General features: G+C 48.0%; 1 protein-coding gene across 5 annotated transcripts in view; it reads left to right on the top strand.

Annotated features, from left to right (window-relative positions):
* LOC137423490 (thymus-specific serine protease) overlaps window positions 1-17,639 on the top strand; it is a 182,526-nt gene extending 164,887 nt beyond the window's left edge. For all 5 annotated transcript variants that reach the window (XM_078774145.1, XM_078774144.1, XM_078774146.1 and 2 more), the window contains 2 exons: window positions 16,199-16,344; window positions 16,708-17,639. In XM_078774145.1, the coding sequence (XP_078630271.1) occupies window positions 16,199-16,344; window positions 16,708-16,764 (203 nt within the window). In that variant the 3' untranslated portion in view covers window positions 16,765-17,639. The remainder of the gene's footprint in view (window positions 1-16,198; window positions 16,345-16,707) is intronic.
* The last annotated feature ends 8,192 nt before the right edge of the window (window positions 17,640-25,831 follow it).

Here is a 25,831-nt window from a genome sequence, read left to right as displayed (position 1 = left end):
GCATCGCATCACCGTGGCAGCAGTCATGTCCGCGCACGTATAAGCAAAGGGGAATCGCGAGTACTTATCGACGATAGTGAGCAGATAGCGAGAGCTGCTCGACACCGGCAATGGGCCTTTGAAATCCATCGCCAAGCGTTCCCATGGCCGCGTAGCCTTAACCAGAGTCCCCATGGGAGGGTTATAGAAACGCGGTTTGATTTCCGCGCAGATAGCGCAGTCGCGACAGATACGGCGGATATCGTCAATCGAGTATGGGAGTTTGCCACGCCGCACAAAATGAGCGAAACGCGTTACGCCGGGATGGCCCGCAGTGGCATGCAGCACACGTAGGCCCTCCAAAGAGGTGATACCCGCACATGTAGCCGGTCGTGATAAGGCATCGGCGGCCCGGTTATCCTTCCCCGGGCGATATTTGATGGTGTAACAGAAGTCGGCGAGATCGATACGCCAGCGAGTGATTTCTCATTCTTAATGCGCTGGGCGTGTAAGGTGTCGTACATGAACGCAACGCTTTGCTGGTCCGTGATGATTTGGAAGCACCGCCCGAGTAAGTACGGGCGCCATCGCCGAATAGACTCGACGATCGCATACGCTTCCTTTTCGACGGACGAGTGTCTCCGCTCAGCGGTGGTAAGAGTCCGTGAAAAGAAAGCCACGGGACGCCCCCCTTGGGAGAGGGTCGCCGCGATGGCCTGATCCGAGGCGTCACTTTCGAGGACGAAAGATCCGCTCTCGTCGATTGTCGCCACGGTGGCTCGGGCGATGTCGGCCTTAAGGCCTTCAAAGGCCGCCAATGCGGCCGGACTCAGTGGGAAGGTGTCGCAGGCCACGAGGGGGCGAAGTTTCGTGGAGAAATTTTGCACCCATTTGGAGTAATGGGTGAATAGCCCGAGGGCGCGCTTCAGGGACGCCCGATCACAGGGAGGGGCCATGTCGAGCAAAGGTCGCAGACGCTCCTTATCCGGAGTGACAGAGCCATGGGTCACGGTGTACGCCAGAAGATCTATCGTGCGTAGGGAGTATTGGCACTTATCCTCGTTCATAGTTAAGTGATACCTCTGCGCGACCTCAAGGAAGCGCTTCAGATTAGCATCATGGTGCCCTTGGTCATATCCACAAACCGTAAGATTATCGAGGTAGACGAAAACATCGGTTAAGTGCTCCCGCGCAATGAGGTCATCCATGGCCCTCTGGAAACAAGCGACCCCGTTCGTTACCCCAAAAGGCAATCGAGTAAATTGGTACAACCGCTGCCCCGACTCAAAAGCGGTATAGATACGATCCGCCCTAGAGATAGGGATCTGGTGGTACGCACTACGGAGATCGAGGGTGCTATAGACCGAATACTGGGACACCTGTTGCACCAGCGCGTCCATCCCCGGAAGGGGGTAGGCATCCAGCTGTGTAAAGCGGTTAATCGTTTGGGAATAGTTGATTACCATGCATCTGCGGTGGGCCTCGCTGCGCACCACCAAGACCTGGGCGCGCCACGGCGACCTGCTAGGTTCTATGATGCCGTCTTTCAAGAGCTGAGCCGTTTCGTCCACAATGAATTGCATGTCTGCGCGAGAGTAGCGCCGTGATTTCACCGCGACAGGGGTACAGTCGGAGGTTAGATTGGGGAACAGCGAAAGCGGCTGGATGTCCATTTTCGCTAGGGCGCACACCGCAAGCGCGTCGTCCGCCCCCACAACAAGCGTGTCAGGCCCACCAAACTCCATTACCAGACGTCCATGCAGTTTAAGAAAATCGTGTCCTAACAGAATATCAGCACATAAAGCGGGTAAAACCATAAGGTGTACATCAGGAAAAACCCGTCCCTTTAGCACGAGTTTCAATCGGCATTCCCCCTTCGTGCTGAGTCGAAGCCCCTGGGAAGCCATGAAGATCCGTCTCGTAGACCTCCAGATCCGCCATCCATGCCTGAGCACAAGTCGCTGGTCGATAAAACTATCCGTAGACCCTGTATCCACCAAGGCCCGAACACAATGGCCTTCGACCATGAGGGGAATAAGGGCTTGAGCCAGGCCGGACGAGGCTGCGGGGAGTGGGACTGAACCCCCCGAATGGGTCGGACAAGCCTCGCGGGTGGATCCTATGCCAGCAGCAGTTTTGCGGTCATGGCCTGAGTATGCGTTGTCCATGGGGAATCCATTAATGCCATCAGAGGGCTTTCCCAAGCATTCCGGTGTTTCGCGATTCAAAATCGGACAATTCTGACGGGAAAAGGCCTCCGTAGTATTTGAAAACGCCTTTTGACACTTTTGGCAGGAAAAGGCCTCCATAGTATTCGAAATCGCCTTTTCCGGGGTGAGGGCCACCGTTAGCTCGTGGATGACACGAGGAGAACGTTCCGCTGGGGCTTGGCGAGGCTTCAAAGCCCCTTGCGTGGCCCGGAGTTTGGTCAAGGACACGTACTTCGTGCCCGATTGAGGATGAGACTGTGGTGGCTGTCCAGTGATGCCCGCCAAGGACGTCTGAGCGCCCAGGGGCCCGCAGAGAGGGGCCCTCCCCTTCGAAGACGGGTAAGGCGCCGGGTTTCGGGCTCGGCTCGCAGGCTCCGCAATGAGCCCATTCAAGGTCGCTGCGACCGCGACCGCGCGATTCAATGAGCCGCGAGCCACGTGCCGTTTTCCTGCACACTTTCGCGTAATGTCCCTTTTGCGAGCACAAATGGCATATAGCGTCTCGTGCCGGACACACGGACCGGGCATGACGTGGCCCCCCACAGAAAAAGCATGCGGCCCCGCGTAAGGCCTTGGGTCTGGCCGTAGCGGCAGCCGTCAGGACTGGGTCTTCCTCCGGAGCATCCTGGAGTTCCGCGAGCAGGTCCGCGTCCTCGGCGGTAGCACTCTCCGGCCGGGCGTGTAGTGTAGTGCCCGCCAAGAGGCGCGTGCGATCATAGGTGTTCGATTGCATCCGCGCTTCGGTGTATACTTTCCCTTGCTCGAGTGCCGTAGCGAAGGTCAGGTCGGTCTTCTCTAGGAGCTTGAGCCTTAGTTCCTGGGAGGAGACCCCTGCAATAAAGGCATCTAAAAGAAGATCATCCTGAGACTGCGCGGGAGTCCGTGGCTCCTTGATGCTGTCCAGCAAGAGCTGCCGGAGCTCCTGGGCGTAGTGGGCCATCGCCTCGTTGGGTTGCTGACGTCGCGTTAGCAGCAAATATCGTGCATACACCGGGCTTTTTTCCTTTATGTACAGCCGTTTGAGCTCCACGATCGAGAGGTCATACGTCGCGAATTGAGCGATGGAATTGTACACCTTGTAGTCGATTTTTGAATGAAGCGTTGCTAGCTTCGCGGCAGCCGTCGGCGCGGTCTCAGGCTCCTCGAAATGATTCTCCAATGTTCTGAGCCAGTGCTTCAGTTGCAAGCCACCATCCGGGGCTTGCGGGTCGGCGCAGAATATGGCAACCGCCAGCGTCTTGTTGCCAGCCATGTCAGTAGATATAAATGGAATTAAGTGTTGTGGAAAACCAATCAGGTCCACACAACTTTAGTCCAACTTGTGGTTTAATTCCATTTAGATCATGACATCATCCTGTAAAGCAGGAAATGCAATAAGTATACGATGTGGCATCACATGGGACCATTCATAACATTCAATGCAAGCAAGCTGAATATTCTATGCTGGCGTACCGTTAGCGAGTCTACCAGATGTAACGTGTCACAGGAGAAGTCTCGGAGCACCGTCCGCAGCAGCGGGTCTTATAGTCACGCCCCTAGCGATGTCAATGAGCAGCGAGCATCACCCCAGGTTCAGTACGAATACGATTTCACTACAGGGTGTGTGAGGAAAAAGGCGCGCCGAGGAGTGAGTGTGCTGTCGAGAGTGAGTTGGTCGTAGCGCGTGTGCGAGGGGGCACATGGAAGCGCGTAGTGGGGAGTGTTACAGGGGATGTGACGGGAGAATGCAAACCTGTGGTGAGTGTTACGGAGGGTGTAACGGGAGAGTGTGCGCAAGAGGATGCGCGAGAAAGGTGTGTAAAGGACGGGTGCATGAGGAAAGAGTGCGCTGTCGAGAGTAAGGGTGAATGCGTGACCGAGAGTGGTGGTGAAAGTAGTAAGAGTGACACTGAGCGTGAGTTGGTTGTGGCAGGTGAGAGAGGATGTACACCTGGAATGGAAGGAAGCACACCTGAGATGGTCGAGCGCGTGTGGGAATGCACACTGGAGTTGGTAGTGAGGCATGTAGTTGGGTGTACAGAGGAGAGCACACCTGTGGTTGTCACCGAGGGGGTGACCGAGGAGGGAGCGCGAAGGTGTGTTGGTGAGGTGTGCGAGCGACGAGTGTGTGCAAAGGTGTGCAGTGGTCAGGTGTGTGACCAAGTCTGTGAGCGGAATGAGTGTACCTGGGTGTGTAAGAGAAGGTGCAATGACGAGGAGCATGGGAACGGCTGGATGTATGAGCAAGGAACGGGCTGCGGGGTGTAAGCATGTGAGTGGAGCATCGACGCTAACCGGTTAGTGGTTAGAGCGACTTATAGCCGAAGCGGGCCTTCGGTGCGTGCCGGGCTTCGTGTGCCGCGGGGACCCGCGGGGATTGTGACCACGGCGGTTTCGAAAGAACCGCCGTGCAGGATCCACACCGGGCCTCGCTCTGAACGGCCGCGTCCGTGCTCCGCTAGGCGGAACGGGCGGCCCGGTAAGAAGGGTCGTCATGGCGACCCCTTTTTGTTGAGGCGTTCCGGCAGGGCGAGATCGGGCCATTGGACCGCTCCGTGCCGAGATGGTGCGTGGGATCTCGGCCCGGGTAAGCGTCCTTCCCTGCACCGAGTGCCGGACGCATCCAGCCACCGGCACCAAGCAACCCGCATTCATTGCTCGGCTTTGCGAAGCCGGGCTTTAGAGATGAATTGGCGCACCGAGAGGCTCAAGTGAGTGGACGTGTGATGAGGATAGTGTTTTTGATCCGAAATTTAGAAAAGTGAATAGAATTGGCAGTACTTGGAAAATTTTTGATTGGTTGCAATTTGGTGAGCAAAATTTATAGTGAGAGATGCCCGATGTGGTGGGATGGCAACTCTGCCATCCCTCACAACGGGGGCAAAGGAGCACTAGTTATGGGGTTTATGGCAGTGAAAACTAGCCCGGGAGGGTTAGGATATCGTGTGTAGGGACCTAGAGAGTGACCATAGGTAACGCTAAGGTTAGGTAGTGACAATTGAACCGGTAGTGGGGACATAGAGAGGGTAGTTGGATGATAATGACGAGGGAGCGCAATAATGTAAGGGGCGACGGGGAAGCGCGAGTTTTAGCAGGGCACCAGGTAGAACAGGTGATGCCGTGTGTGTGTTTAAAGGTGTGATTGCACAGGTGTGCAACTAAACAGGTGTATGGAGCAGTGTATGAGTGAGTGATGGTGATGTGTGCTGTGTTGACCAAATGGTCCAGGAAGGAAGGAGGGTGCAGGTGGCACCAGGTGATTGCACAGGTGTGCAACTGCAGGTGTATGGAGAATGGTTGTGTGAAATACATGGAGTGTGGAATATATGGAGTGTGGAATGGATGGTCGTGGAGTGAGTATGGTGGAAACTGTGGAGTGGAGTGGATGGTGCGAAGGTGTGGATGGGGGAAAGGAGGATGGACCCCCATCACGAATACCCGGGGAGGGTAGTTTAAGTGTTAGGTAGAGGGTATAGGTAAATTGTGGTTGGATATTGGCATCTGTGGTGCGTGGTGGAAGAATGATGGTTGAACGGGTGCATTAGTGTCGTGGAAATGGCTGGGCGTGTAGCCTGTTAGTGCGTGTAGTCGGATGGGCACTCCACCACTGTGAGGATGTCGGCCAGGTGAGGCCGCAGGTGGGCTCTGGGAGCCGGTAGAGTTGTTGTGGATGGGGCCCGAGGATCCGGAGGACGGACCCGGGTAGCCCAGTGCCAGAGGGCACCGAGGGGTGACAGAGCCAGGAAAAGGGCCTTCCCCAGTTAGATAGGTTAGGGTGAGGAGCTAGGTAAGCTCGGGTGGCAACTACAGTGGTGGAGGTGTGCAGGTGGGCAGACCTGCTGGAAGAGCTACACGACTCAGCCCGGAAATTGTGCAAGGGCACAGGGAGTTGAACAGGGGGAGTGAGACCCCAAATTGAGAAGCACCACAGTTTGGTCAATGGGAATTGGTTTTTAGAACCCATAGTGTAAGTTGGCCAATGGATTGGCAGGGAAAGACCCCGGGTAGTGTAAAGTGTGTTAATGTCATTTAGAAGATAGTTAGGATTAAGAATCTCCTCGCACCATCTGCATCCACTCACTTGAGATGACGTACCTTCACACCATGCCAGGTGGTTTTTATTATTTTTATTGTGCAAATGTTTGGAATGTGAGACGCATCATGACGTGGGTGTGACATTGTGCTTTGTTGTTCCATCTCTCCCTCCTTATGAGGATTGATGATGAATTGGTGATGGCAAATTTGGTTAGAGGGATTGTGGTGACGAATTTGGTATAGGGGAAATATGGGGGAGACGTGACAGTCGTGACGAATTTGTAAATGTGTAGATTGTTGTAAATATGGGGTAAGGGTAGAGTAGGTGACAAGGGGGTGACGTATGGTAGGGACGAGCTTTTCTCCGCTCCGTCTCCATACGCACCTCGCCTTGCATTGCCTTCATTGATGTGTATCCTTGTACCCTTACCCCTCGCTCACCTGTCTTTCCCCCCCCCCCCCCCCCCCCTTGTCTCCCACCCGAGGACTGTGCGCCACTGGGCGTTGAGGGGAGCATGCGGAGGTCGCCTTGTGTGCCAGGACCCTCGCAACCAGCATGCATTGCATTGATGTACCACTTTATGGACCGCTGTTCTGCGGCCAAGTACCACTTGATGGACCCCAGGTTCTGGGGCAGGGCACCTCTGTTGGAGACCGGCCATAGTGGCCAGGGAATCTTGCTTGCGGACCTCGGTAAGGTGGCACCTATGCCAAACAGGTGGACCACCCTTAGTTGGCCCCTGTGGCCCTAAATAAAAATGGACACGGTTTGTGCTTTTTATATTTCCAAGTAGGCCGCATGAAGCAAGAAGACATCGGGAAGAACATCGGCCCAGCAGAGAAGGAGAAGACCACCACCAGTTGTTTTTTTTGTGTGTTTATTACAAACAGTAATGACTGTGCACTGATTGGTGCGTTTGGTGGTTGGTGCTTTTGGGTGCTTTTGGGTGCTTTGGTGTTATTGGTACTGGTGCATCGATGCAATGCGTGCTGTCTCTTCCCTCCCAACAGGAATTTCCTTCTCTTTGTTTCCCTAAAAAGAAAAAAAAAACACAGGTCCTGGGTTGCGTTGTAAATAAGAAATAACGTCACTGTAAATAATGCTCCCCACCGTAAATGTATAGTTTGAAAACAATTCCGTAATTCGGTTATCCTGTGGGCGCAATTCTGTTAGGCAGGGTGCAATGCAGCAGGGGGACATATTTATTTGTGTTTTAAAATTGTCGCACTCAGGGTCAGGTTAATTGTAAAGGGAATTACACCTACGTGTCACACTAAAAGTAAAGTTTTATAGGCCCGAGGACGGGCCTGAAGGAAGGCGGGTGCAGTGTAACGAATTTGAGAAGTGTAACGAATTTGAGAAAATGTAAAGAATGTGAGAATTATGGTTTTGTTGTGTGTAAATGGCACCCTCCGTAATGTAAAGAAAGGTCGAAGCTCGTCCTCTTAGTTAATTCCATAAACCTACACACAGGACACCATATATCCTTTTAAATAGTTAGTCCCTTATTCTATGTAGGTTAAGGATGTGTTTCCCAATAGTTTGACTCTTCATTGCACCGAATTAAATAAGAGTAGGTCCCTCCGACGCCCCATGGCATCTTCCAAGTGCCAGGTTTGCCAGGTTTGCTACATTTGACTCCATTACGCACGAGGTAACCACGAAGAAGAAAGGCGGGTCTCCACCTCGTCATAGAGGGGAGGAGTGAGTCGGCCCCGCTCAACCAACCCAGAACGAGGGGTTTGGCTTGAGAGGGTGGAGAGAGAACACTTGGGGGAGGTTCGCAAAGGTTGAAGGGCGGGGCCTATATAACCCGCAGCGGGACGCTCCCCACGGCAGATGAGCTGAGAGGAGAGATGAGTTCTGAGTCCAGGAGATGCGCTGGAGATGAGCAGGTGTGACCAAGCCGCCGTGAGACGTGTCGCGCTGCAGGAAAAACAGACCGAGGCAACGCAAGGAGTGTGCGACGCAGCAGGCGGAGAAAGGAACTTCGCCCGCGCAGTTTGCGACCAACGGCCGCGGCTCGGCTTCTTGACGGCGGTGCCTTCTGGCCCAACCGTGCCCAGGCCTCGCTGAATCTTCCTTGCCTCTCAAAGCCATCCATCTCCAAGCCATTCATTCCTGCCTGCATTTCCCGTGTAAGTGTGAATGTTCGTCCGTCTTCCACATTGTCCTGGGGTTTATTAATTAAGCTTGTATAGGTAAGCTAATGATTTCACTGTGTCTCCTGCTCCTTCCATTTTCTGTATATAACCTTGACTGCTCCCTTTGCTTTGGCTTGTGTAAAGAATTAATAAATCCTGTTATTCCTCCGTACTTCTTCTTCTTCTTTCTCGTTCGGTCGCTTTAGTGGTTTCAATATTGAGTGTACGTGGTGCGATTCGGCCAACGTTCAGGATCGGGTTAGTCTTGGTAACAGTTCGTGCTGCGGTTGCTAAACACCGCTCGGCAATCAAGTAACATCTTATCCGCGGTACGAACGGGGCTGTGCACCAGCCTTTCCGGAGGCCGCGGTGCAGCTTCAGGGACCACGTCAGTCAGCAATAATCGAGGGGACTATTCCCCCCTCAAGGGGGAACCATAGGCCGACGTTGGGTTCCGTAACAATATATATATATATACAGACTTGGCATTTAATATGGAATATTTTTTTTTTCTTGACTTGGGTTTACTTTCTGAACTCAGTATATCAATCTGGTGAGTTTCTTTTATGCTTCGGTGATTTCTTTGTTAAAAGAACCATGTCACTGATTGTCTTTCGCAGCAAGAAGTCAATAACAGGATTATATCACACGTCCCGTGACAAAATGTACGGACAGGTACATTTGACAAATGGCTTCACAATCGGGTATATAAGGGATGTTGCGTTCTGTATTAGTGGAAAACAACTGCTGCACATCTACAAAAGTTATTGCCGCTTCCCCTGGAGATGGTCCGTCAACTCGACAATGCTGTTTGTCATTTAGTGGTGGCTTTACGAAATTCCGGCATGAAACAGCGTGCTATTGCTCGGCAGTATGGCATCACTCAAGGTCAGGTGTCAAAGATCCTGAAACGAAATGCTCAGAGGGGTGTCCCTACTCCAATACCGAGATCAGGATGTCCCCGCAGAACCACAAGGAGGGATGATCGCCAGCTGCACCGGTTAGTCCGCAATGGCCGTACCAAGTCAGCTAATCGGCTTAGGGCTGAGTGGCAGCAACTGACAAATGTGCCTGTATCCAGAAGGCTAGTCAACCAACGACTGGTTCAAGCAGGCTATCGTGCCAGGCGTCCCCTGAGAAAGCCACGTCTGACCAGACAACACCGCCAGCGCCGATAGCAGTGGGCCAGAGAGCACCGTCAATGGCAGCCAGGACACTGGAATCACGTGATCTTCAGTGACAAGTCTAGATTTCTGGTCTATTGTCAATATGGCTGCGTCCGAGTGCGCAGACAAGTGCATGAAATAAAGTCTGGTAAAAGGTCTCCTTTGCTTCTGCCGTTGCCTGTAGCATTGGCGCGTAGGCTGATATGATAGTAGCATTCCCAGAGAGGAGAGGAAGCCACATGTAGATAAAGCGTTCGTTAACGGCAACAGGTGTCGATATCATTTTTTTGGCGATGTCATCGCGAATAGCGAAAGCTACCCCCGCTTCCCGGCGTTGTCCTCCGGGTAGTCCGGACCAAAAGAACGTGTAGCCACTGGAGGCCTCGCGCAGCTGGCCTGAACCGGAAAAATCTGGATTCCTGAAGAGCTGCAATGGCAATGTTGTACCTTTGTAGTTCGAGACCAATGAGAGCCGTTCTACATTCTGGTTTGTTTGCAGAATCTAAATCCAACAGCGTCCTAACATTCCACGATGCAAAAAATAACGAAGACACAACGGAGGCCCGCCTCTTCCTGCACTCATCAAGAGCAGTCCGTTCTTGCGGCTTTAGGACTGCACCGTCATTATGGCAGCCGTTGATGGGTCCCGAAGCACCCTCCCCGGTAGCATAAATGCCAACATCGGCCCCAGGGGCGAAAACCGGTGCTGACAATATCGAATTATTTTGTTCTTTGTGAGCCGTAAGAGTTGAAACAGACTGCGCGAACGTTTTTGGAGCAACAGGCTTTGTGCAGAAGTCAGTCGCTCCCTCTCGCCAAACAACCCAGAGTCCAGTGGCAGGCTGAAGCCCGACAACCGGGAGGGAAGTGTGGTGCAGCGGCTGGCCGGATGCACAGGGAATACCCGTAGTGCACCGCCCTTATTTTACAGCATACCACAGGTGCTGCTGGTTAATGCAGTGACTCGCTGTCGTTGTTCCAGTAAGACCGGACATCTGCAAACGAGCTCTTAACGTTGCTAGGCTGCAAACCCCTACCGATGATGATGTTATTTAAAGCACAGTTTTATGGCCGGATGCCCTTCCTGATGCCAACCCTTTTAGTCGCCTCTTACGACACGCAGGGATACGGTGTACCTGTTCTAAAACCTGGGCACACACAGCAAGGAAGTGGAAAACAGAGAAAAGGAAAGGAAACCAAGCTAGCACCTACACCGCAGTGCAGGGATACGCCTTTCCAGCCAAACAGGGGATCTGTGTATATGTACCCCTGTTGGTATCGGTGATGTATTGACCTTTCCTGGGGTCAGGCACCTCTAACCCTACCTACGAAGATGTTACTAACCCTAGCTAGCTCGGAGTACTTTGGAAAAAAGAAGATTTTAGAAAGATAGTAAGACAGAGTAGAAAAAGATGTACATACGTACAGTAAGACGGCAAAGGAGGTAGAGGGAGCGTGTCCCCTCACTCTGGTATAGATCAGCCCATCACCATTTTTCACTGTATACAGTCACATGAAAAAGTAAGTACACCCCATGTAAAGTTGTGACTTTTTCAACATATTTCAACATACAGCTATTTGATCTTCATTTCAACAATATTGATAGATAAAGGTGATATAGTATAACAAATATCATGAAACATTTACATTTTGTAGTCCATTGTATAATTTAAATAAACATAAATGCAAATTTCGCATGTGGAAAAAGTAAGTACACCCCTACATTTATCACGACTTCAAATACCTAAAATTAGAATCAGGTGCACCAGCTCAGGTGCAAATGATTAGAACATCGTTAGAGAGGATCTTGGAGGAACCTGTCTTATTTAAACCTCAGACATTTCGTTTGGTTTGCTCTTTGTTGTTGAAGTGTGCGGCGTCACCATGCCAAGATCAAAAGAGCTTTCTGATGCCTTCAGAAAGAAGGTTATAGATGACCATGAGTCTGGGAAGGGATTTAAAAAGATCTCCAAACAATTTGAAATCAATCATTCGACTGTCCGGAAGATAATCGACAAGTGGAGAAGATTCCAAACAACTGCCAACTTGTTCAGGCCAGGCCACCCCTGCAAGATCAGCCCAAGAGCAGACCGCAAGATGCTGAAAGAAGTCTCAAAGAACCCCAGAATGTCATCACGGGACCTACAGGTAGCTCTTGCCACTGTTGATGTCAAAGTGCACGAGTCTACCATTAGAAAGAGGCTGCACAAATTTGATCTACATGGGAGGTGTGCCAGGCAAAAACCTTTGCTGTCCAGAAAGAACATCAGGGCAAGACTAAAGTTTGCCAATGAACACCTAGGCAAAGACCAACACATCTGGAACAATGCACTCTGGACAGATGAGTCAAAGATAGAGCTATTTGGCCACAGTGCCAGAAGACATGTTTGGCAAAAACCAAAGACAGCATTTGACCACAAGAACCTGATACCAACTGTAAAGCATGGTGGTGGAAATATTATGGTTTGGGGCAGCTTTGCTGCATCAGGGCCTGGGCAGCTCATCATCACAGAATCCACTATGAATTCTTCATTGTACCAGAGGGTGCTTGAGGATAATGTGAGGCCATCTGTCGGAAAGTTGAAGCTCAACCGAAGGTGGACCTTGCAACATGACAATGACCCTAAACATACCAGTAAATCCACCAAGGAATGGCTGAAAAGAAAGAAATGGAGGGTTCTGGAATGGCCAAGTCAAAGCCTGGATCTAAATCCCATCGAGATGTTGTGGGGTAATTTGAAACGAGCTGTGCATGCAAGAAACCCTCAAACATCGCACAGCTGAAAGAATTCTGCATGGAGGAGTGGGCAAAAATTTCTCCCAGTCGATGTCAGAGACTGGTAGACAGTTACAAGAAACGCCTACTTGAGGTTGTTTCTGCCAAAGGGGGCAAGACCACCTATGAGAGCCAAGGGTGTACTTACTTTTTCCACATGCGAAATTTGCATTTATGTTTATTTAAATTATACAATGGACTACAAAAAGTAAATGTTTCATGATATTTGTTACATTATATCACCTTTATCTATCAGTATTGTTGAAATGAAGATCAAATAGCTGTATGTTGAAACATGTTGAAAAAGTCAAAACTTTACATGGGGTGTACTTACTTTTTCACGTGACTGTATGTGTATGTATATATATATATATATATATATATATATATATATATATATATATATATATATATATATATATATATATATATATATATATATATATATATATATATATATACATACATACATACATATATATATATATATATATATATATATATATATATATATATACATATATATATATATACATATATATATATATATATATATATATATATATATATATATATATATATATATATATATATATATATATATATATATATATATATATATCTATATATATATATATATATATATATATATATATATATATATATATATATATATATATATATATACTTGGCATTTAATATGGAATTTTTTTTTCTGGGGGTGAACTTACTTTTCAAGACGTCTTAGAACCAAAAGTTCATTGGAATTATGTTGAAATTATTCTAGATTTTGTTAATGTGACCTCTAAAAGAAACAAAAACCACATTTGACATTTCGAAACAAATAAATTGATCCTTGAAAGTGATGCAAACTGATATTGAACTCAATTCATGGACAGTACTGTGTTAAACTTCTGTACGTTTCCCAGAAGTATCTCTTTATTTTGCACATTAGCCCAATTTTATTTTAACAAAAACAAAAGTTAAATTACGACTGGGATTACGGACAGTAAAATTACAGTTCAGTACTTCGTGTAACCCCCACGAGCATTCAGGAGAGCACGTACACGTTGAGGCATGCTGTTCACGAGATTTGCCAAGGTTTGGACAGGAATCGCTTGCCATGCAGTGACAATAGCCTGCTGCTCCAAGTGGTCGATTTAACGCATTAATTCTGCCCACAAGTTCTCTATCGGATTCATATCCGGGGACATGGCAGGCCACTCCATATGCTCTACACCGCGGTCAGCAAGAAAGTGTTGGATCATGCGAGCACGATGAGGCGATGCATTGCCATCTTGGAAGACAAAGTTTCCTCGAAAGGCTGCACGAGCAAGTGGAAGCAATGTTTCTTTGAGAATGGCCCTGTACTTGAACTGATTCAGGTTTCCATTCAGAACAACCAGGTCAGTTTTGCCCCCTGCATGAAAAGCAGCCCAAACGGTCACCCCACCACCTCCAGCTTGGACTCTTGGCACTATACAATCTTTGTTGTAGGCTTCATGCACTTGTCTGTGCACTCGTACGCGGCCATCTTGACGATAGACCAGAAATCTAGACTCGTCACTGAAGATCACGTGATTTCAGTGTCCTGGCTGCCATTGACGGTGCTCTCTGGCCCACTGCAATCGGCGCTGGCGGTGTTGTCTGGTCAGGCGTGGCTTTCTCAGGGGATGCCTGGCACGATAGCCTGCTTGAACCAGTCGTTGGTTGAATAGCCTTCTGGATACAGGCACATTTGCCAGTTGCTGCCACTCAGCCCCAAGCCGATTAGCTGACTTGGTATGGCCATTGCGGACTAACCGGTGCAGCTGGCGATCATCCCTCCTTGTGGTTCTGCGGGGACGTCCTGGCCTCGGTATTGGAGTAGATACACCCCTCTGAGCATTTCGTTTCAGGATCTTAGACACCTGACCTTGAGTGATGCCATACTGCCGAGCAATAGCATGCTGTTTCATGCCGTAATTTCGTAAAGCCACCACTCCATGACGAACAGCATTGTCGAGTTGACGGACCATCTCCAGAGGAAGCGGCAATAACCTTTGGAGATGTGCAGCAGTTGTTTTCCACTAATACAGAACGCAACAACCCTTGTATACCCGACTGTGAAGCCAATCATCAAATGCACCTGTCCGTACATTTTGCCACGCCACCTGTGATATAATCCTGTTGTTGACTTCTTGCTGCGACAGACAATCAGTGACATGGTTCTTTTAACAAATAAATCACCAAAGTGTAAAAGAAACTCACCAGATTGATATACTGAGTTAAGAAAGTAAACCCAAGTCAAGAAAAAAAAAAATATTCCATATTAAATGCCAAGTCTGTATATACATATATATATATATATATATATATATATATATATATATATATATATATATATATATACATACAGTATATATATACATATATATATTGTTACGGTTCTCCGCCACCCTTTTTCCCCTTACCAAGGGGGGATTAATCCCCTTGTTCTTTCTGGGCTTGACGGAACCAAGACTTGAAACGTCCCTTCCGGGCAAACACAAAGTAGGGTTTCTGGACCAACTCTCGCTCGTACCTAATTCCCTGCGCCGCCACGGAAGCGAGGAAGCAAGCCTCGCACGAGCCACATGTGGTTTGGGTATGCCGAGCAGATTGAGTACCACGTGGTCCGTGCAGTTTAGTAGTGGAACCCGATTCGAGCGGTTCTATTCGTAACACGCTTATCCAATGAGGAAACCACAGGAACGATCGAATGGAAAAAGGAAGAACACAGGTTTAATGATTCCCACATGTATATACAATGATCGGGGACGCAGAGACACAGAGCAGCACTTAGTCAATCTTATCTTATTCCCCGGACTCGGGCCCATCACACTCACACAGGGAATTGCAGATGGATTGATGTCCCAGCCATACGCGTCGACATGGTCGTCCAGGAACGGCCCCATCCGGCTCTCCACGGTCCCAGCACGTCCCGCGAAGATGGCAGCAGGCGGTGGAAGGATCCTCGTAGCGTGTCTCCCGAACAAAAGCAGCCGATGAGGTGGAACGGCAAATGCGGGACTCTCAGCGCGGCTGGCTATTACACAGCCGTTATCACTCTCGTGACTTAATGCACTGTATATGGATCGGCCTCCAACTCAACCGAGCGTCACTTATAATAGCGCGTATTCCGGTTCATGCGCATCTTTCTTCACCCGCGTATCTCTCACAGTTCTTTGACGCTCTTAACTCCTGCTCGTCAACGATCCCTCCGGGTTGGTCAGTGCGCGCGAGTTCTCCCTGGGTGGCAGTCCTCTCAGGCAGTAGTTCTTTTGCTGCAAGTCCTTCAAGTCCTCTTGGGGGCTTTGCGTGATGGGTTATATAGCTACGCCCCCGAGCCTTCTGGAACCCTCTCAAACCTTCTTACCATGCCCTGTGACGCAGCGCCGCCGCCACCACCTCTGAGCCCTGATTGGCAGGTCGTGCTTACCATCAGCTCTTCTGCCGCCCCTCATTCGGCTCCGCCCCGACCCTCCTAGGCCTGCCTCGTGTTAATTCGCCCAAAATGAACCAAAGTCAGCGCAAAGGGGCATGAGGCTAGGGAGGCTGGAAAGTCGGTAGAAGTAGGGCCTATTCTCCTGACTCTACTCAACGCAGAACTAACATAGGAAAAGGTCTAGGCTCACAAATACTAAGAAATAACTACACTATCGCGAGGCTACATGTTGCTTGTGTGACTAACTATGAGGGGGAAATTTTAACCTTTATTATACTCACTGTACAAACTCAAACCGCAACTATATATATATATATATATATATATATATATATATATATATATATATATATATATATATATATATATACTACTATTAGTGTTGGAATGATCTGGATGACTTTCTTGATATTTCTATGTTGGATGTGGTTCCGTATTGCAGGTGATGTCGATCCCTGGCGTGTCCTTAGTGTGACCCATGAGATTGCACCTCTACTGCCCAGCATCATGATCCCTGCTTCTGCCCATGGCATAGACCTGAACCCCAGCACAATAAATGACCCACAAAGCCTCACTTCCGCTAGAAAGGTGTCTGGTTATCTTTCGTTCAAAACTCTTTCGAGAAAACCTGCCCTTTTGTGCTCGTCGTACAGTATTCATATTTTCAATGTGTTGGTCCGCAGTATATGGATAAGCAGTGTACAGAAATAGACAGGTGCAATACCAGAAAGGAAAACATTAAAGTAATCTTTAATACTGAGCTTTATGATTGCAATTCTGCGTTGTAATTGTAGATCAATGTCTTTAATTTAACTGACATCTTACCACTTCTACACTCACAATCTCGTATATGCTGTGCTGCCAATATGCCCATTGTAGCAATCTGAAATTCTCACGTTATTCACCAATAACAAGGCACTAAACCCGAATCTGCTGACGTTTTTCCTCCAGAAAACCAAGAGAATACTGGAGGGGTGGCTTAAGCAACTTTCCTGTTCAAGATGGTGACGTCACAGTTCTGGAGAGGCTGCACATGAATTTCAACAGAGCTTGCTTTTCACTTTCTACACGATAATCTCTCGTCCATTATGCATTTTGCCCAATGTAATGCAGTTTGTTTGATTCCTAGGTTTATCTAACCTCATGTTGGATGAGGAATTCTACTTAAAACTAGAAATGACTACCTTTGATGGCTTGAAGCTCACACAGCGTCGTGGTGACACAGTCGACCAGCCGTGCTATGGATGAGAATGATTTTTTTTGTGAGAGACACCCTGAAACCTAAACAAGTGACAAATTCCTGCTCTAACCTACACGGGCCACTGCATAAGTGCTCCCAGCACATTTTGGCAAAGTGCAGCCATGTGCTGCTTACAAAAGAAGAAGAAGCAGCAAGCCTCACCACAATTGTGTGGGAGTTCGTCCCACTGTAAATCCTCCACAAATTGCAGTCCTCTACACTGGCCCAGAAACACATTCTTACCTATCAAGGTCTCACATCTGCCTCTTTTTCATTACCTTGTTCCCTTCACCTCAAAAAAACAACAAATGCCCACTTCGTTTTTCTCCCAAACTTTCACCTTCACTTATAACCCTTTTGCTGACTAGTTTTTCTTTTAAATTCTTCTCATTCTTCCTGTGGCATTCAAAAATAGCACGTGCTGTTTGTTGTATCACGTGGCGAGTGTTATCCTTGCTATCCACGAGCTGGTTCTTGGAGGGATGATAAACGTGTGGGTTGTGATGATTGGATGGCCAAAAGCTACAGGAATTTGTATGGTATTAAGAAGAGCCACAATGGCAGAGTTTATAAACTGAAAGAGTGAATTCTCTTAAATCGTGGTTAATCCTTAAAATGAATTTCAATAAAATCATAACCTATATGCTCTGATTCCGACTGTTTAAAAAAAGTTACATTAAAGCACAATTTGTCTGTGGTTGTAATTCTTATTAACATAATTGCAAAACCGAGCGAACCACTGAAACTTTGATGTGGGATTTGGGAGTGGCGAGGAGGCTTGGAGTGGAAAAGGGGAGAAATGGCGAAGGGAGGAGAGTGTAAGTATAGGCTAATGGTGATGGGTACGGGGTGGGGTTTCTTTTTGTATACAAAGTCGAGGGTTGGGTAAGAGCTAACACATTAAACACAAAAAACACGACATATAACAAAGATATAATAACATGTAATAAAGACATAACATATTGTTATGAATTTTGGGGTAGTGATATATAGATTCAGGTAGATCTGCATAGGTAGGTGCTCCGATGATCGTGGGTAGAAAGAACCACTTCGAAGTACATAAGTCAGGGACCTGTTTAGCCAGAATGTCGGATTAAGTGTATATATTCGTCCCCGTTATGAGGAATGGGGAGTGTTAACTAGTGTAGGAATTATGTTAATTCCCCTGTGCGTGAGACCTTGTGATTTATCCGTTGTCCCATATGGCACTGCACATAGACACTATAGTCAGGCCCATTAGTACACTAATTAACCATCAACGCATTAATAACGATAAAACCACCAAGAAGCCAGACATCAACACCAGGGCTAACAACACCGCCTGGTTGAACACACATCGCTCAAGCAGGCCGAAGAACGCCCCGGAGACTCGTGATTGGCCAGGGTGGACCAAGAAGCGACTCGCTATTGGGTGGGAGTTGAGCAATGGTAAGAACGGAGTAAGGAAGGACTTGTGATTGGCCAGGGGCGGGGCAAGAAGCTTCCCACGGATTGGTGAAAGGAAGGCTGACAGGGAAGCAGAGGACTGATTGGCAGGGCCCGCCGATGACATCAAAGGGTGGCCTGCAGGCATTGGTGGAGAGTGAAAGACAGTAGTGGTGGCATGCGGGCATTGGTAGAGAGAGGCAGATGACGTCACGGGGGATTGATAAAAAGAGTTGGGAGACCGACATTCTCTATCTGCCCTCTTGCGCTGGACCCTCTCTTGCTTTGGACCTTCTCGCTCTTGTGCCTGCTTGACATTCTGGACCATGGTGCAAGCGTTTGTGTGCCGGCATCGTCCCCTCATTCCCCTGTTCGTTTGGGTGTAAGGAGGAAGAGCGCAGACAAAGGGCTGGGTTCTCCGTGCAAGCGACGAGCGTACAAGCGCGGCTTGCCACTGGAGCGTGACGAGCCAGGGGCGAGTGAGTTGTCCGTGAGGCCTGCTTCGTGCCAACAAGCGTGTTTCCCACGCAGCGATGCCAGGGACTCGGACGGTAGTTGGATGATCCCTGACAAGACCCCGAGCTGGTTGAGCTATGTTACACACGACACATACGGTTATTTTCAGTTATATTCTCCTGTGTCTGTGTCATACGTCTGGTGAGGGAGCACTCCATTTAGGTTTTAGTTTAATCGTCGCGTTTTCCTTGTTATCGGATTCCGTAAATAAATCCTTTTATTATTTTTCCCTGTACAGTTTAACCCGTATTCCCGTTTGAGTTACTTTTAGCAGGTTGAAGACTGCCCGGCGAGATCCCACCAGGTAAGGCTTTCCAGCTTGTTCTTCTTTGTTCTTCCTCCCGCATGTAGATATAAAATCCGCTATTGAATTGAACGCGTCCATTAACGCTCGCTTTGGCTATTCATGATTTCCCGGTCTTCACCAAGGGGAATCACAGGACAATATAATAAAGCGAGCGGGAGACAAGAGGGGAAGAGAGAGGGAAGCACACAAGCACAACAGTAGAGAACAGGGACATTGGTAGATCTGTGTAAGGCAGAGGGTTGGAGGGGGGGGGGGGGGGGGAGGGAGAACAGGGAGGGCTACATGTTAGAAAGCAAATGAACACCACCAGAAATTTCAGGAAAAAGTTGATTTGAAAGGAAAAAATTCAGGAAAAACTTTCAGGAGATTGAAGAGGTGGATTTGGGGTGTTTTAACGGGGTTAGAAAAGATCAAGGTTTTGGATGGGGATGAGGGGGTAAGATAAGAGATGGTGGTGTACAGATGTTTTAAAGACCTGGAGGGAGGGGTGGGATTGAAGAGAGTGCGGGAGTTTGGTCCAGAGGCGGGAAAAAAGAGGAATGAAAGAGTGAAGGTGAGAGCAGAGAGTCTTGATTTTGACAGTTTCACCAGAAGAGGGTTGCTGACAGACCTTGTGCGTCCTGAAGGAATATTAGGGGGACAGAGCACAGACAAAGCTGGGGGTGCAAGGCCCGAGAGGAGTCGGTGGAAGACAGCCCACCAACCTGCCTGCGGTGAGTGAAAGGCCCTCGGAGTTAGCTACTTCGTGGAAGATTCCAATGATACTGAAAGCTTTGGTTTCAACAGCGTGAAGCCGTGATAGGTGTGAGGAAAGAGCACCAGCCCAGAGGGGAGAGCAGTATTCCATTGAGCTGCGGATGAAAGCCTTGTATGTGGTGAGAAGCTCTGAAGTGCCCAGGAAGAACTTCGCATGACGGAGGATGCCCAGTCAGCGACTGGCTTTGGAGGCCAGCTTGGAAATGTGGTTTTCCGATGAAAAATCATGGCAGATAGTGAGACCCAAAAGCTTGAGTGACAGAACTTCTGCGAGGGGATTGTTGAGAAAGTGGTTGGGAGGGTTGTTCAGACGGTCTTTATAGAGAGACAATGTGAGAGTGTGAGATTTGTCAGGATTGAAAGACATGTTCCACTTGTTTGACTAGTTTGTGATGTTATCCAGGTCTGCAGAGAGTGAAGAGGCTGCAGACTGCCGATCTGAGGGTGGAGATATGGAGTGGTAGAGAGTGGAGTCATCAGCAAAGAGATAGAAAAGATTTTCCACAGAGTTGGAGAGATCATTAATGAAGACCAGAAAAAGCATAGGGCCCAGAATACTGCCTTTAGGAATTCCAGCCTGAACAGGAAGGGGAGATGAGAAAATTCCATTCAGGGCAACACGTTGACTGGGACCAGAAAGGAAGACAGCAAGCCATGTGTGGAGGTTTCCATGGATACCATACGAGGAGAGTTTGGTGAGCAGAGCGGGGTGCCATACCGTATCGAAGGCACGAGATATGTCAAGGGAGACAGCTCTAATTTCCTGTTTGACATTGAGGACCTCCATCCATTGCTGAGACAACAGAAGCAGCATGTCCAGAGTAGAGTGACTTAGTCTGAATCCAAATTGATGATCCGAGATCAAGTCATTGGAGAAGAGGAAGAGTTTGATATCCGAAGCAATGATGGATTCCATGACCTTGCCGATGATTGGGATTGGGAGCAGGCTGATTGGTCTATAGTTGCAACGATCTGTTTTTGCACCTTTCTTCGGAAAAGCAGTAATGTTGGCTGATTTCCAAGCAGATGTAAGATGGCCTTGAGCAAATCAGAGGGTGAAGAGAACAGAGAGAGGGTGAGATAGAGTTGCAGAGCAGGATTTTGGGAACCGTGGGCTGATGCCGTCTGGTCCAGTTGCAGAATCAGAGTCGAGGATTGACAAACTTCTCCACCTTGTCGGGAAAGAAGGACACAGAGTCCAGGAGCATGTTCGATTGGATAAGGTGGGTACAGAGAGAGATGGGTTTGGGACACACGATTTGGAGGCACACACAAATCTCTGCAGGTATTCATACTTCACCTGTAATGATCATCTCTACTGGAATACTTACTTCACCTGTAATGATCATATCTACACATGTTCTTTCTTCACCTATCATGGTCGTCTCTACTGGTATTCTTTCTTCACCTGTCATGGTCATCTCTACTGGTATTCTTACTTCACCTGTAATGTTCATATACAATTATATATATATATATATATATATATATATATATATATATATATATATATATATATATATATATATATATATATATATATATATTGTCCTGTGCTTCCCCTCAGTGAAAAACGGAAAATCACGGATTAGTCAGGTTCACTATGTTAACAAATATAATTTCGGTCAAAAATTTGGGAGATTAGCAAACCTGTACAATTTTTGGAATCATCAGAGCATGGAGAATCCGAAAATCAATGTTGGCATTTGCACAGACACCTGCATGGCCGCCATTTTGGATTTTCAAAATGGCCGCCCTAAGATACATATTTTGCGCTATCTCGGCTTCTAGTCAACCTAGAAACTTAATTAAATATGCCAATCCTATGTTTTCTGGGTCAAGGAATCCAAAAAAGGCCTCAAAATATTGCTCAGAATCATAGAAAAGCAACAAACAAAGGTAATTGAAAACCATTGTCTTTATATTTGTGATATAACTGTATTACATAATACATGATATTGCAAGTCCTTTGAAGTTATAGGTACCAGCAATGGTACCCGCCCTATGGGCGGGGCTTCAATTGGGAGGCCCAAATGAAAAGGCTAAATATCAGAAATTGAAGGCTTTTTTTCTTTTAAACGATTTATATAAACATCCGTTAAATCTCGATCGGTGCAGCCGTTTGTGCGGCACCCGGGAAAATAACGTCATGCGGGAGCAAGTATCAGCAGGATGTGGCAGTATGGGAGTCGACGTTTCTGATCCTCCTTCATGCCGAAGTAGCCCACCACTTCTCCAAGCATTCCACTCTTCAGATCCGCCATGAGAGATTTAAGCTTGATACTGAAGACATGTGCAGTTATGTCGTATGTACTCCCGATACGTGTTTCCTTCATTGTAAAAACTTCCAAATTAACAGTTAAAAGGATTTTGAGCCGATAGCTGTTACGGCCTTGGCAAGATCGATGGAGACAGCGATCTGTTGGCATATTCACCACCCAAATAGCTATGTGGAATTCTCTCATGTGGAGATTAAACTAATCGTGTTCACAATCGCTATGTCGTATGTACTCCCGATACGTGTTTCCTTCAGTTGATATGGGTTATAATTCTCTCAAGCAGGGATTCAACCCATGTCCTTATAAAAGGTCTTTGTCCGAGGTCACCGAGTTCGATCGGTGCAGCTGTGCAGCGTTCGGTGCAGCCGTTGGTGCGGCACCCAGGAAAACAACATCGTCACAATGAGAACAATGAACGTTATGTGAACGCGAATGTTATGCGGGAGTCCAAACCTGAGAATGCTGGAGAATAAAGCTGAAATTGGGAAAACTAAATAGCCTATTTTACTCCTGGAGATCCCAGGATTATCCACCCAAAATATCGTTGAGATCGGTTCAGCAGTTTTTACGGTACCTTCGAACAGACAGACGGATGGACATTTGGTGAATTATAGTAAAATGGGTTTATGAAGCAAGAAAGCAGCCTTGTTAGTTACCTATTGAACTATAAATCCTATACACAGGATCTACTCGGTCTATACCATTCAGGAATATGCTGAATATGCGGAATATTTTTTGTATCACTAACATCTGGAAAGTCCTAAAAGTGAAGCAAGTGTGAGGATTAGAAGTCTAATGATCCCACCAATGGTTTTCTTGTCCCAGAAAACATAGGATTACCATATTTAAATAAGATTCTACGTTGACTAGAAGCCGAGATAGCGCAAATTATGTATTTTATGGCGTCCATTTTGAAAATCCAAAATGGCGGCCATGCAGGTGTCTACGCAAATGCCAACATTAATTTTTGGATTACTCATGCTCTGAATATTCCAAAAATGTATAGTGTTGCTAATCTCCAAAAATTTTGAATGAAAAAACATAGTGAACCTGACTAGATAACAAATCGAGCGTTAATGGAGGTGTTCAATTCAATAGCGGATTTTATATCTATACACATTTATATATATAGATAGATAGATAGATACATATATACATATATATATATATATATATATATATATATATATATATATATATATATATATATATATATATATATATATATATATAAAACACAGTGTGTGTGTGTGTGTGTGTGTGTGTGTGTGTGTGTGTGTGTGTGTGTGTGTGTGTGTGTGTAATGTTACCGATAGACTCCTAAACGGAGAGGCTCACGTACTTGCTATTTGGCACAAACATGGCCATTGAGCCTGGGAAGAACATGGCTGACCTAAAAATTTATTTCATAATATTTTTTTACCATATTTTTACCTCAGCGCATTTCAGCGAGGAATATTATGACCGAATGGCAGAGCAGCGCACTGATTCGCTCAGAGCGATCACGTGATGTTCCTTGCCGCCATTAACTCAGTTACGCGTTCGCACGTATTTCATATCGAAAAGCGATTGCGTTTTTTCACATTTCAGCGAGGAACATTGCCATTCACACCACATAGGTTTTTTTTTCTTTCATCTTTAGATCCATATTTTTTTTCAGTGAGGAATATTATACACGGAATCTGAATCGGTGGCAGAGCAGCGCGCTGATTCGACGATTCGCATGCCCTCCCCCCTCCCCCTCCCCCCATCCCCCCCCCCCTATCCCTCTCCTCTCTCATCCCTCCTCTCCCCCCTCCCCCCTCTCCTCCCCTCCCCCCCTCCCCCTCCCCCCCTCTCCTCCCCTCCCCCCCTCTTCTCCCTCACGCTTATACACGGAATGCCGGGTACTTCCCCCCCTCTTCTCCACTCACCCCCTCTCCTCCCCTCCCCCCCCTCTCCTCTCCTCCCCCCCCCCGTTCCCCTCCCCTCCTCTTCCCCCACCCCTCCCCTCCCCTGCCCGGCAATGCCGGGTACTTCCCCCCCCCTCTTCTCCCCTCCCCCTCTCTCCTCCCCTCCCCCCCTCTCCCCCCTCTCCTCCCCTCCCCCCTGTTCTCCTCCCCTTCCCCCTCCCCCTCCCCCCCTCTTCTCCCCTCCCCCCCCTCTTGTCCCCTCCCCCCCCTCCACCCTGTTCCCCCTCCCCTCCCAGCAATGCCGGGTACTTCTGCTAGTATGTATGTATGTGTGTGTGTGTGTGTGTGTGTGTGTGTGTGTGTATATATATATTGTTACGGATCTCTCCGTCGGCCTTTTTCCCCTTATCAAGGGGGGATCAACCCCCTTGTCTTTGACTGACCGACGTGAGTCCTGAAGTTGCACAGCTACCCCCGAAGAGGCAGGTGCACAACCTCGTTCGTAACCGCGGACAGATGTTAATTGCCGAGCGGTCTAGCAACCGCGGCACGAACCATTAGCAGAGACTAACCCGATCCTGAATGTTGGCCAAAATCGCACCACAGGTTTTCAATAAGGGAAATCACAAAAATGATGGATGTGAAGAAGAGGAAGACAGAAGTAGGAAATACGAATATAATTTATTACTACTATTTACAATTCAAAAGAAACCAAGGAGAATGGAAAGATAAGAAAATAAATACAGAAGGATGGAAGAACCAGAAGGACACAGTGCAAATATTAGCTTACCGACTGCAGTCTTACTTAAACCCAGGGACGAGACAAAAGACAGACTACAAGCACACTTACACGGGGGATGATGACAGGAATGGCAGGAGGTGGATGGCTGGAGGGAGGGGAAGGTTCAGCTGGAGCACGGTCGGGCCGGGAATGAGCAGCCGCCGCCCTTTCTCGATCGGCGCGTTCAGCAGCCGCCGTTCCTTCGCGGCCACGCTCGAAACTGCCGTCAAAGCCCCGAAGCTGTGGTGGTTCAAGCTGCGATCGTTCAAAGCTGCGATGGTTCCAAAGCTCCTGCATGCTGGTGCATCGCGTGCTCTCCAAGGACTCCTCTCAAAATCGTCTCTCGCTCGTGGGGGGCGTGGCGTGACGGGTTCGTTCTCTGACGCATCTCTCTCGCAATCCTTCCCCACACCCTTTTATAAGGCCCGTCGCGATCAAGCCACGCCACGCCCGTGATGGTGTCTCACCAGCCCTGATTGGCTGGTGGGGGCTCGCTGGGCTCCACCTTTTCATGACGAGTGGAGGGCAACGCCCTTCTTCCCCGAGATGGAGCACATGGCCAATGGCGGCAAATGCTGAAAACCGCCCAATGCAGTTGGCAATGGAGGCTTTGGGAATGGGGGCTTTGGGAATGGAAGGGAGCTACCTTATGTCATCTGGTGCAATGCAGTGTCAACTAGTGGGAACAGAGCCTTCAACTACATAGAATAAGGAGATAACTACTAAAAAAGGGAAATCTATGATTTGCTACGTGATTGTATATGGACTAACTAAGGGACGACCTTTGACCTTTACACACAACACGGAGGGTGATATTTACAAAAAAAAAAAAATTCTCAAATCCACAACAATATATATATACAGTAAAACCTTGACGTA

The sequence above is a fragment of the Myxine glutinosa genome, chromosome 3 (assembly GCF_964187855.1).
Source record: "Myxine glutinosa chromosome 3, kmMyxGlut1.1, whole genome shotgun sequence".
Classification (NCBI taxonomy): Eukaryota; Metazoa; Chordata; class Myxini; order Myxiniformes; family Myxinidae; genus Myxine; species Myxine glutinosa.
This window is presented reverse-complemented; position numbering and strand designations above follow the sequence as displayed.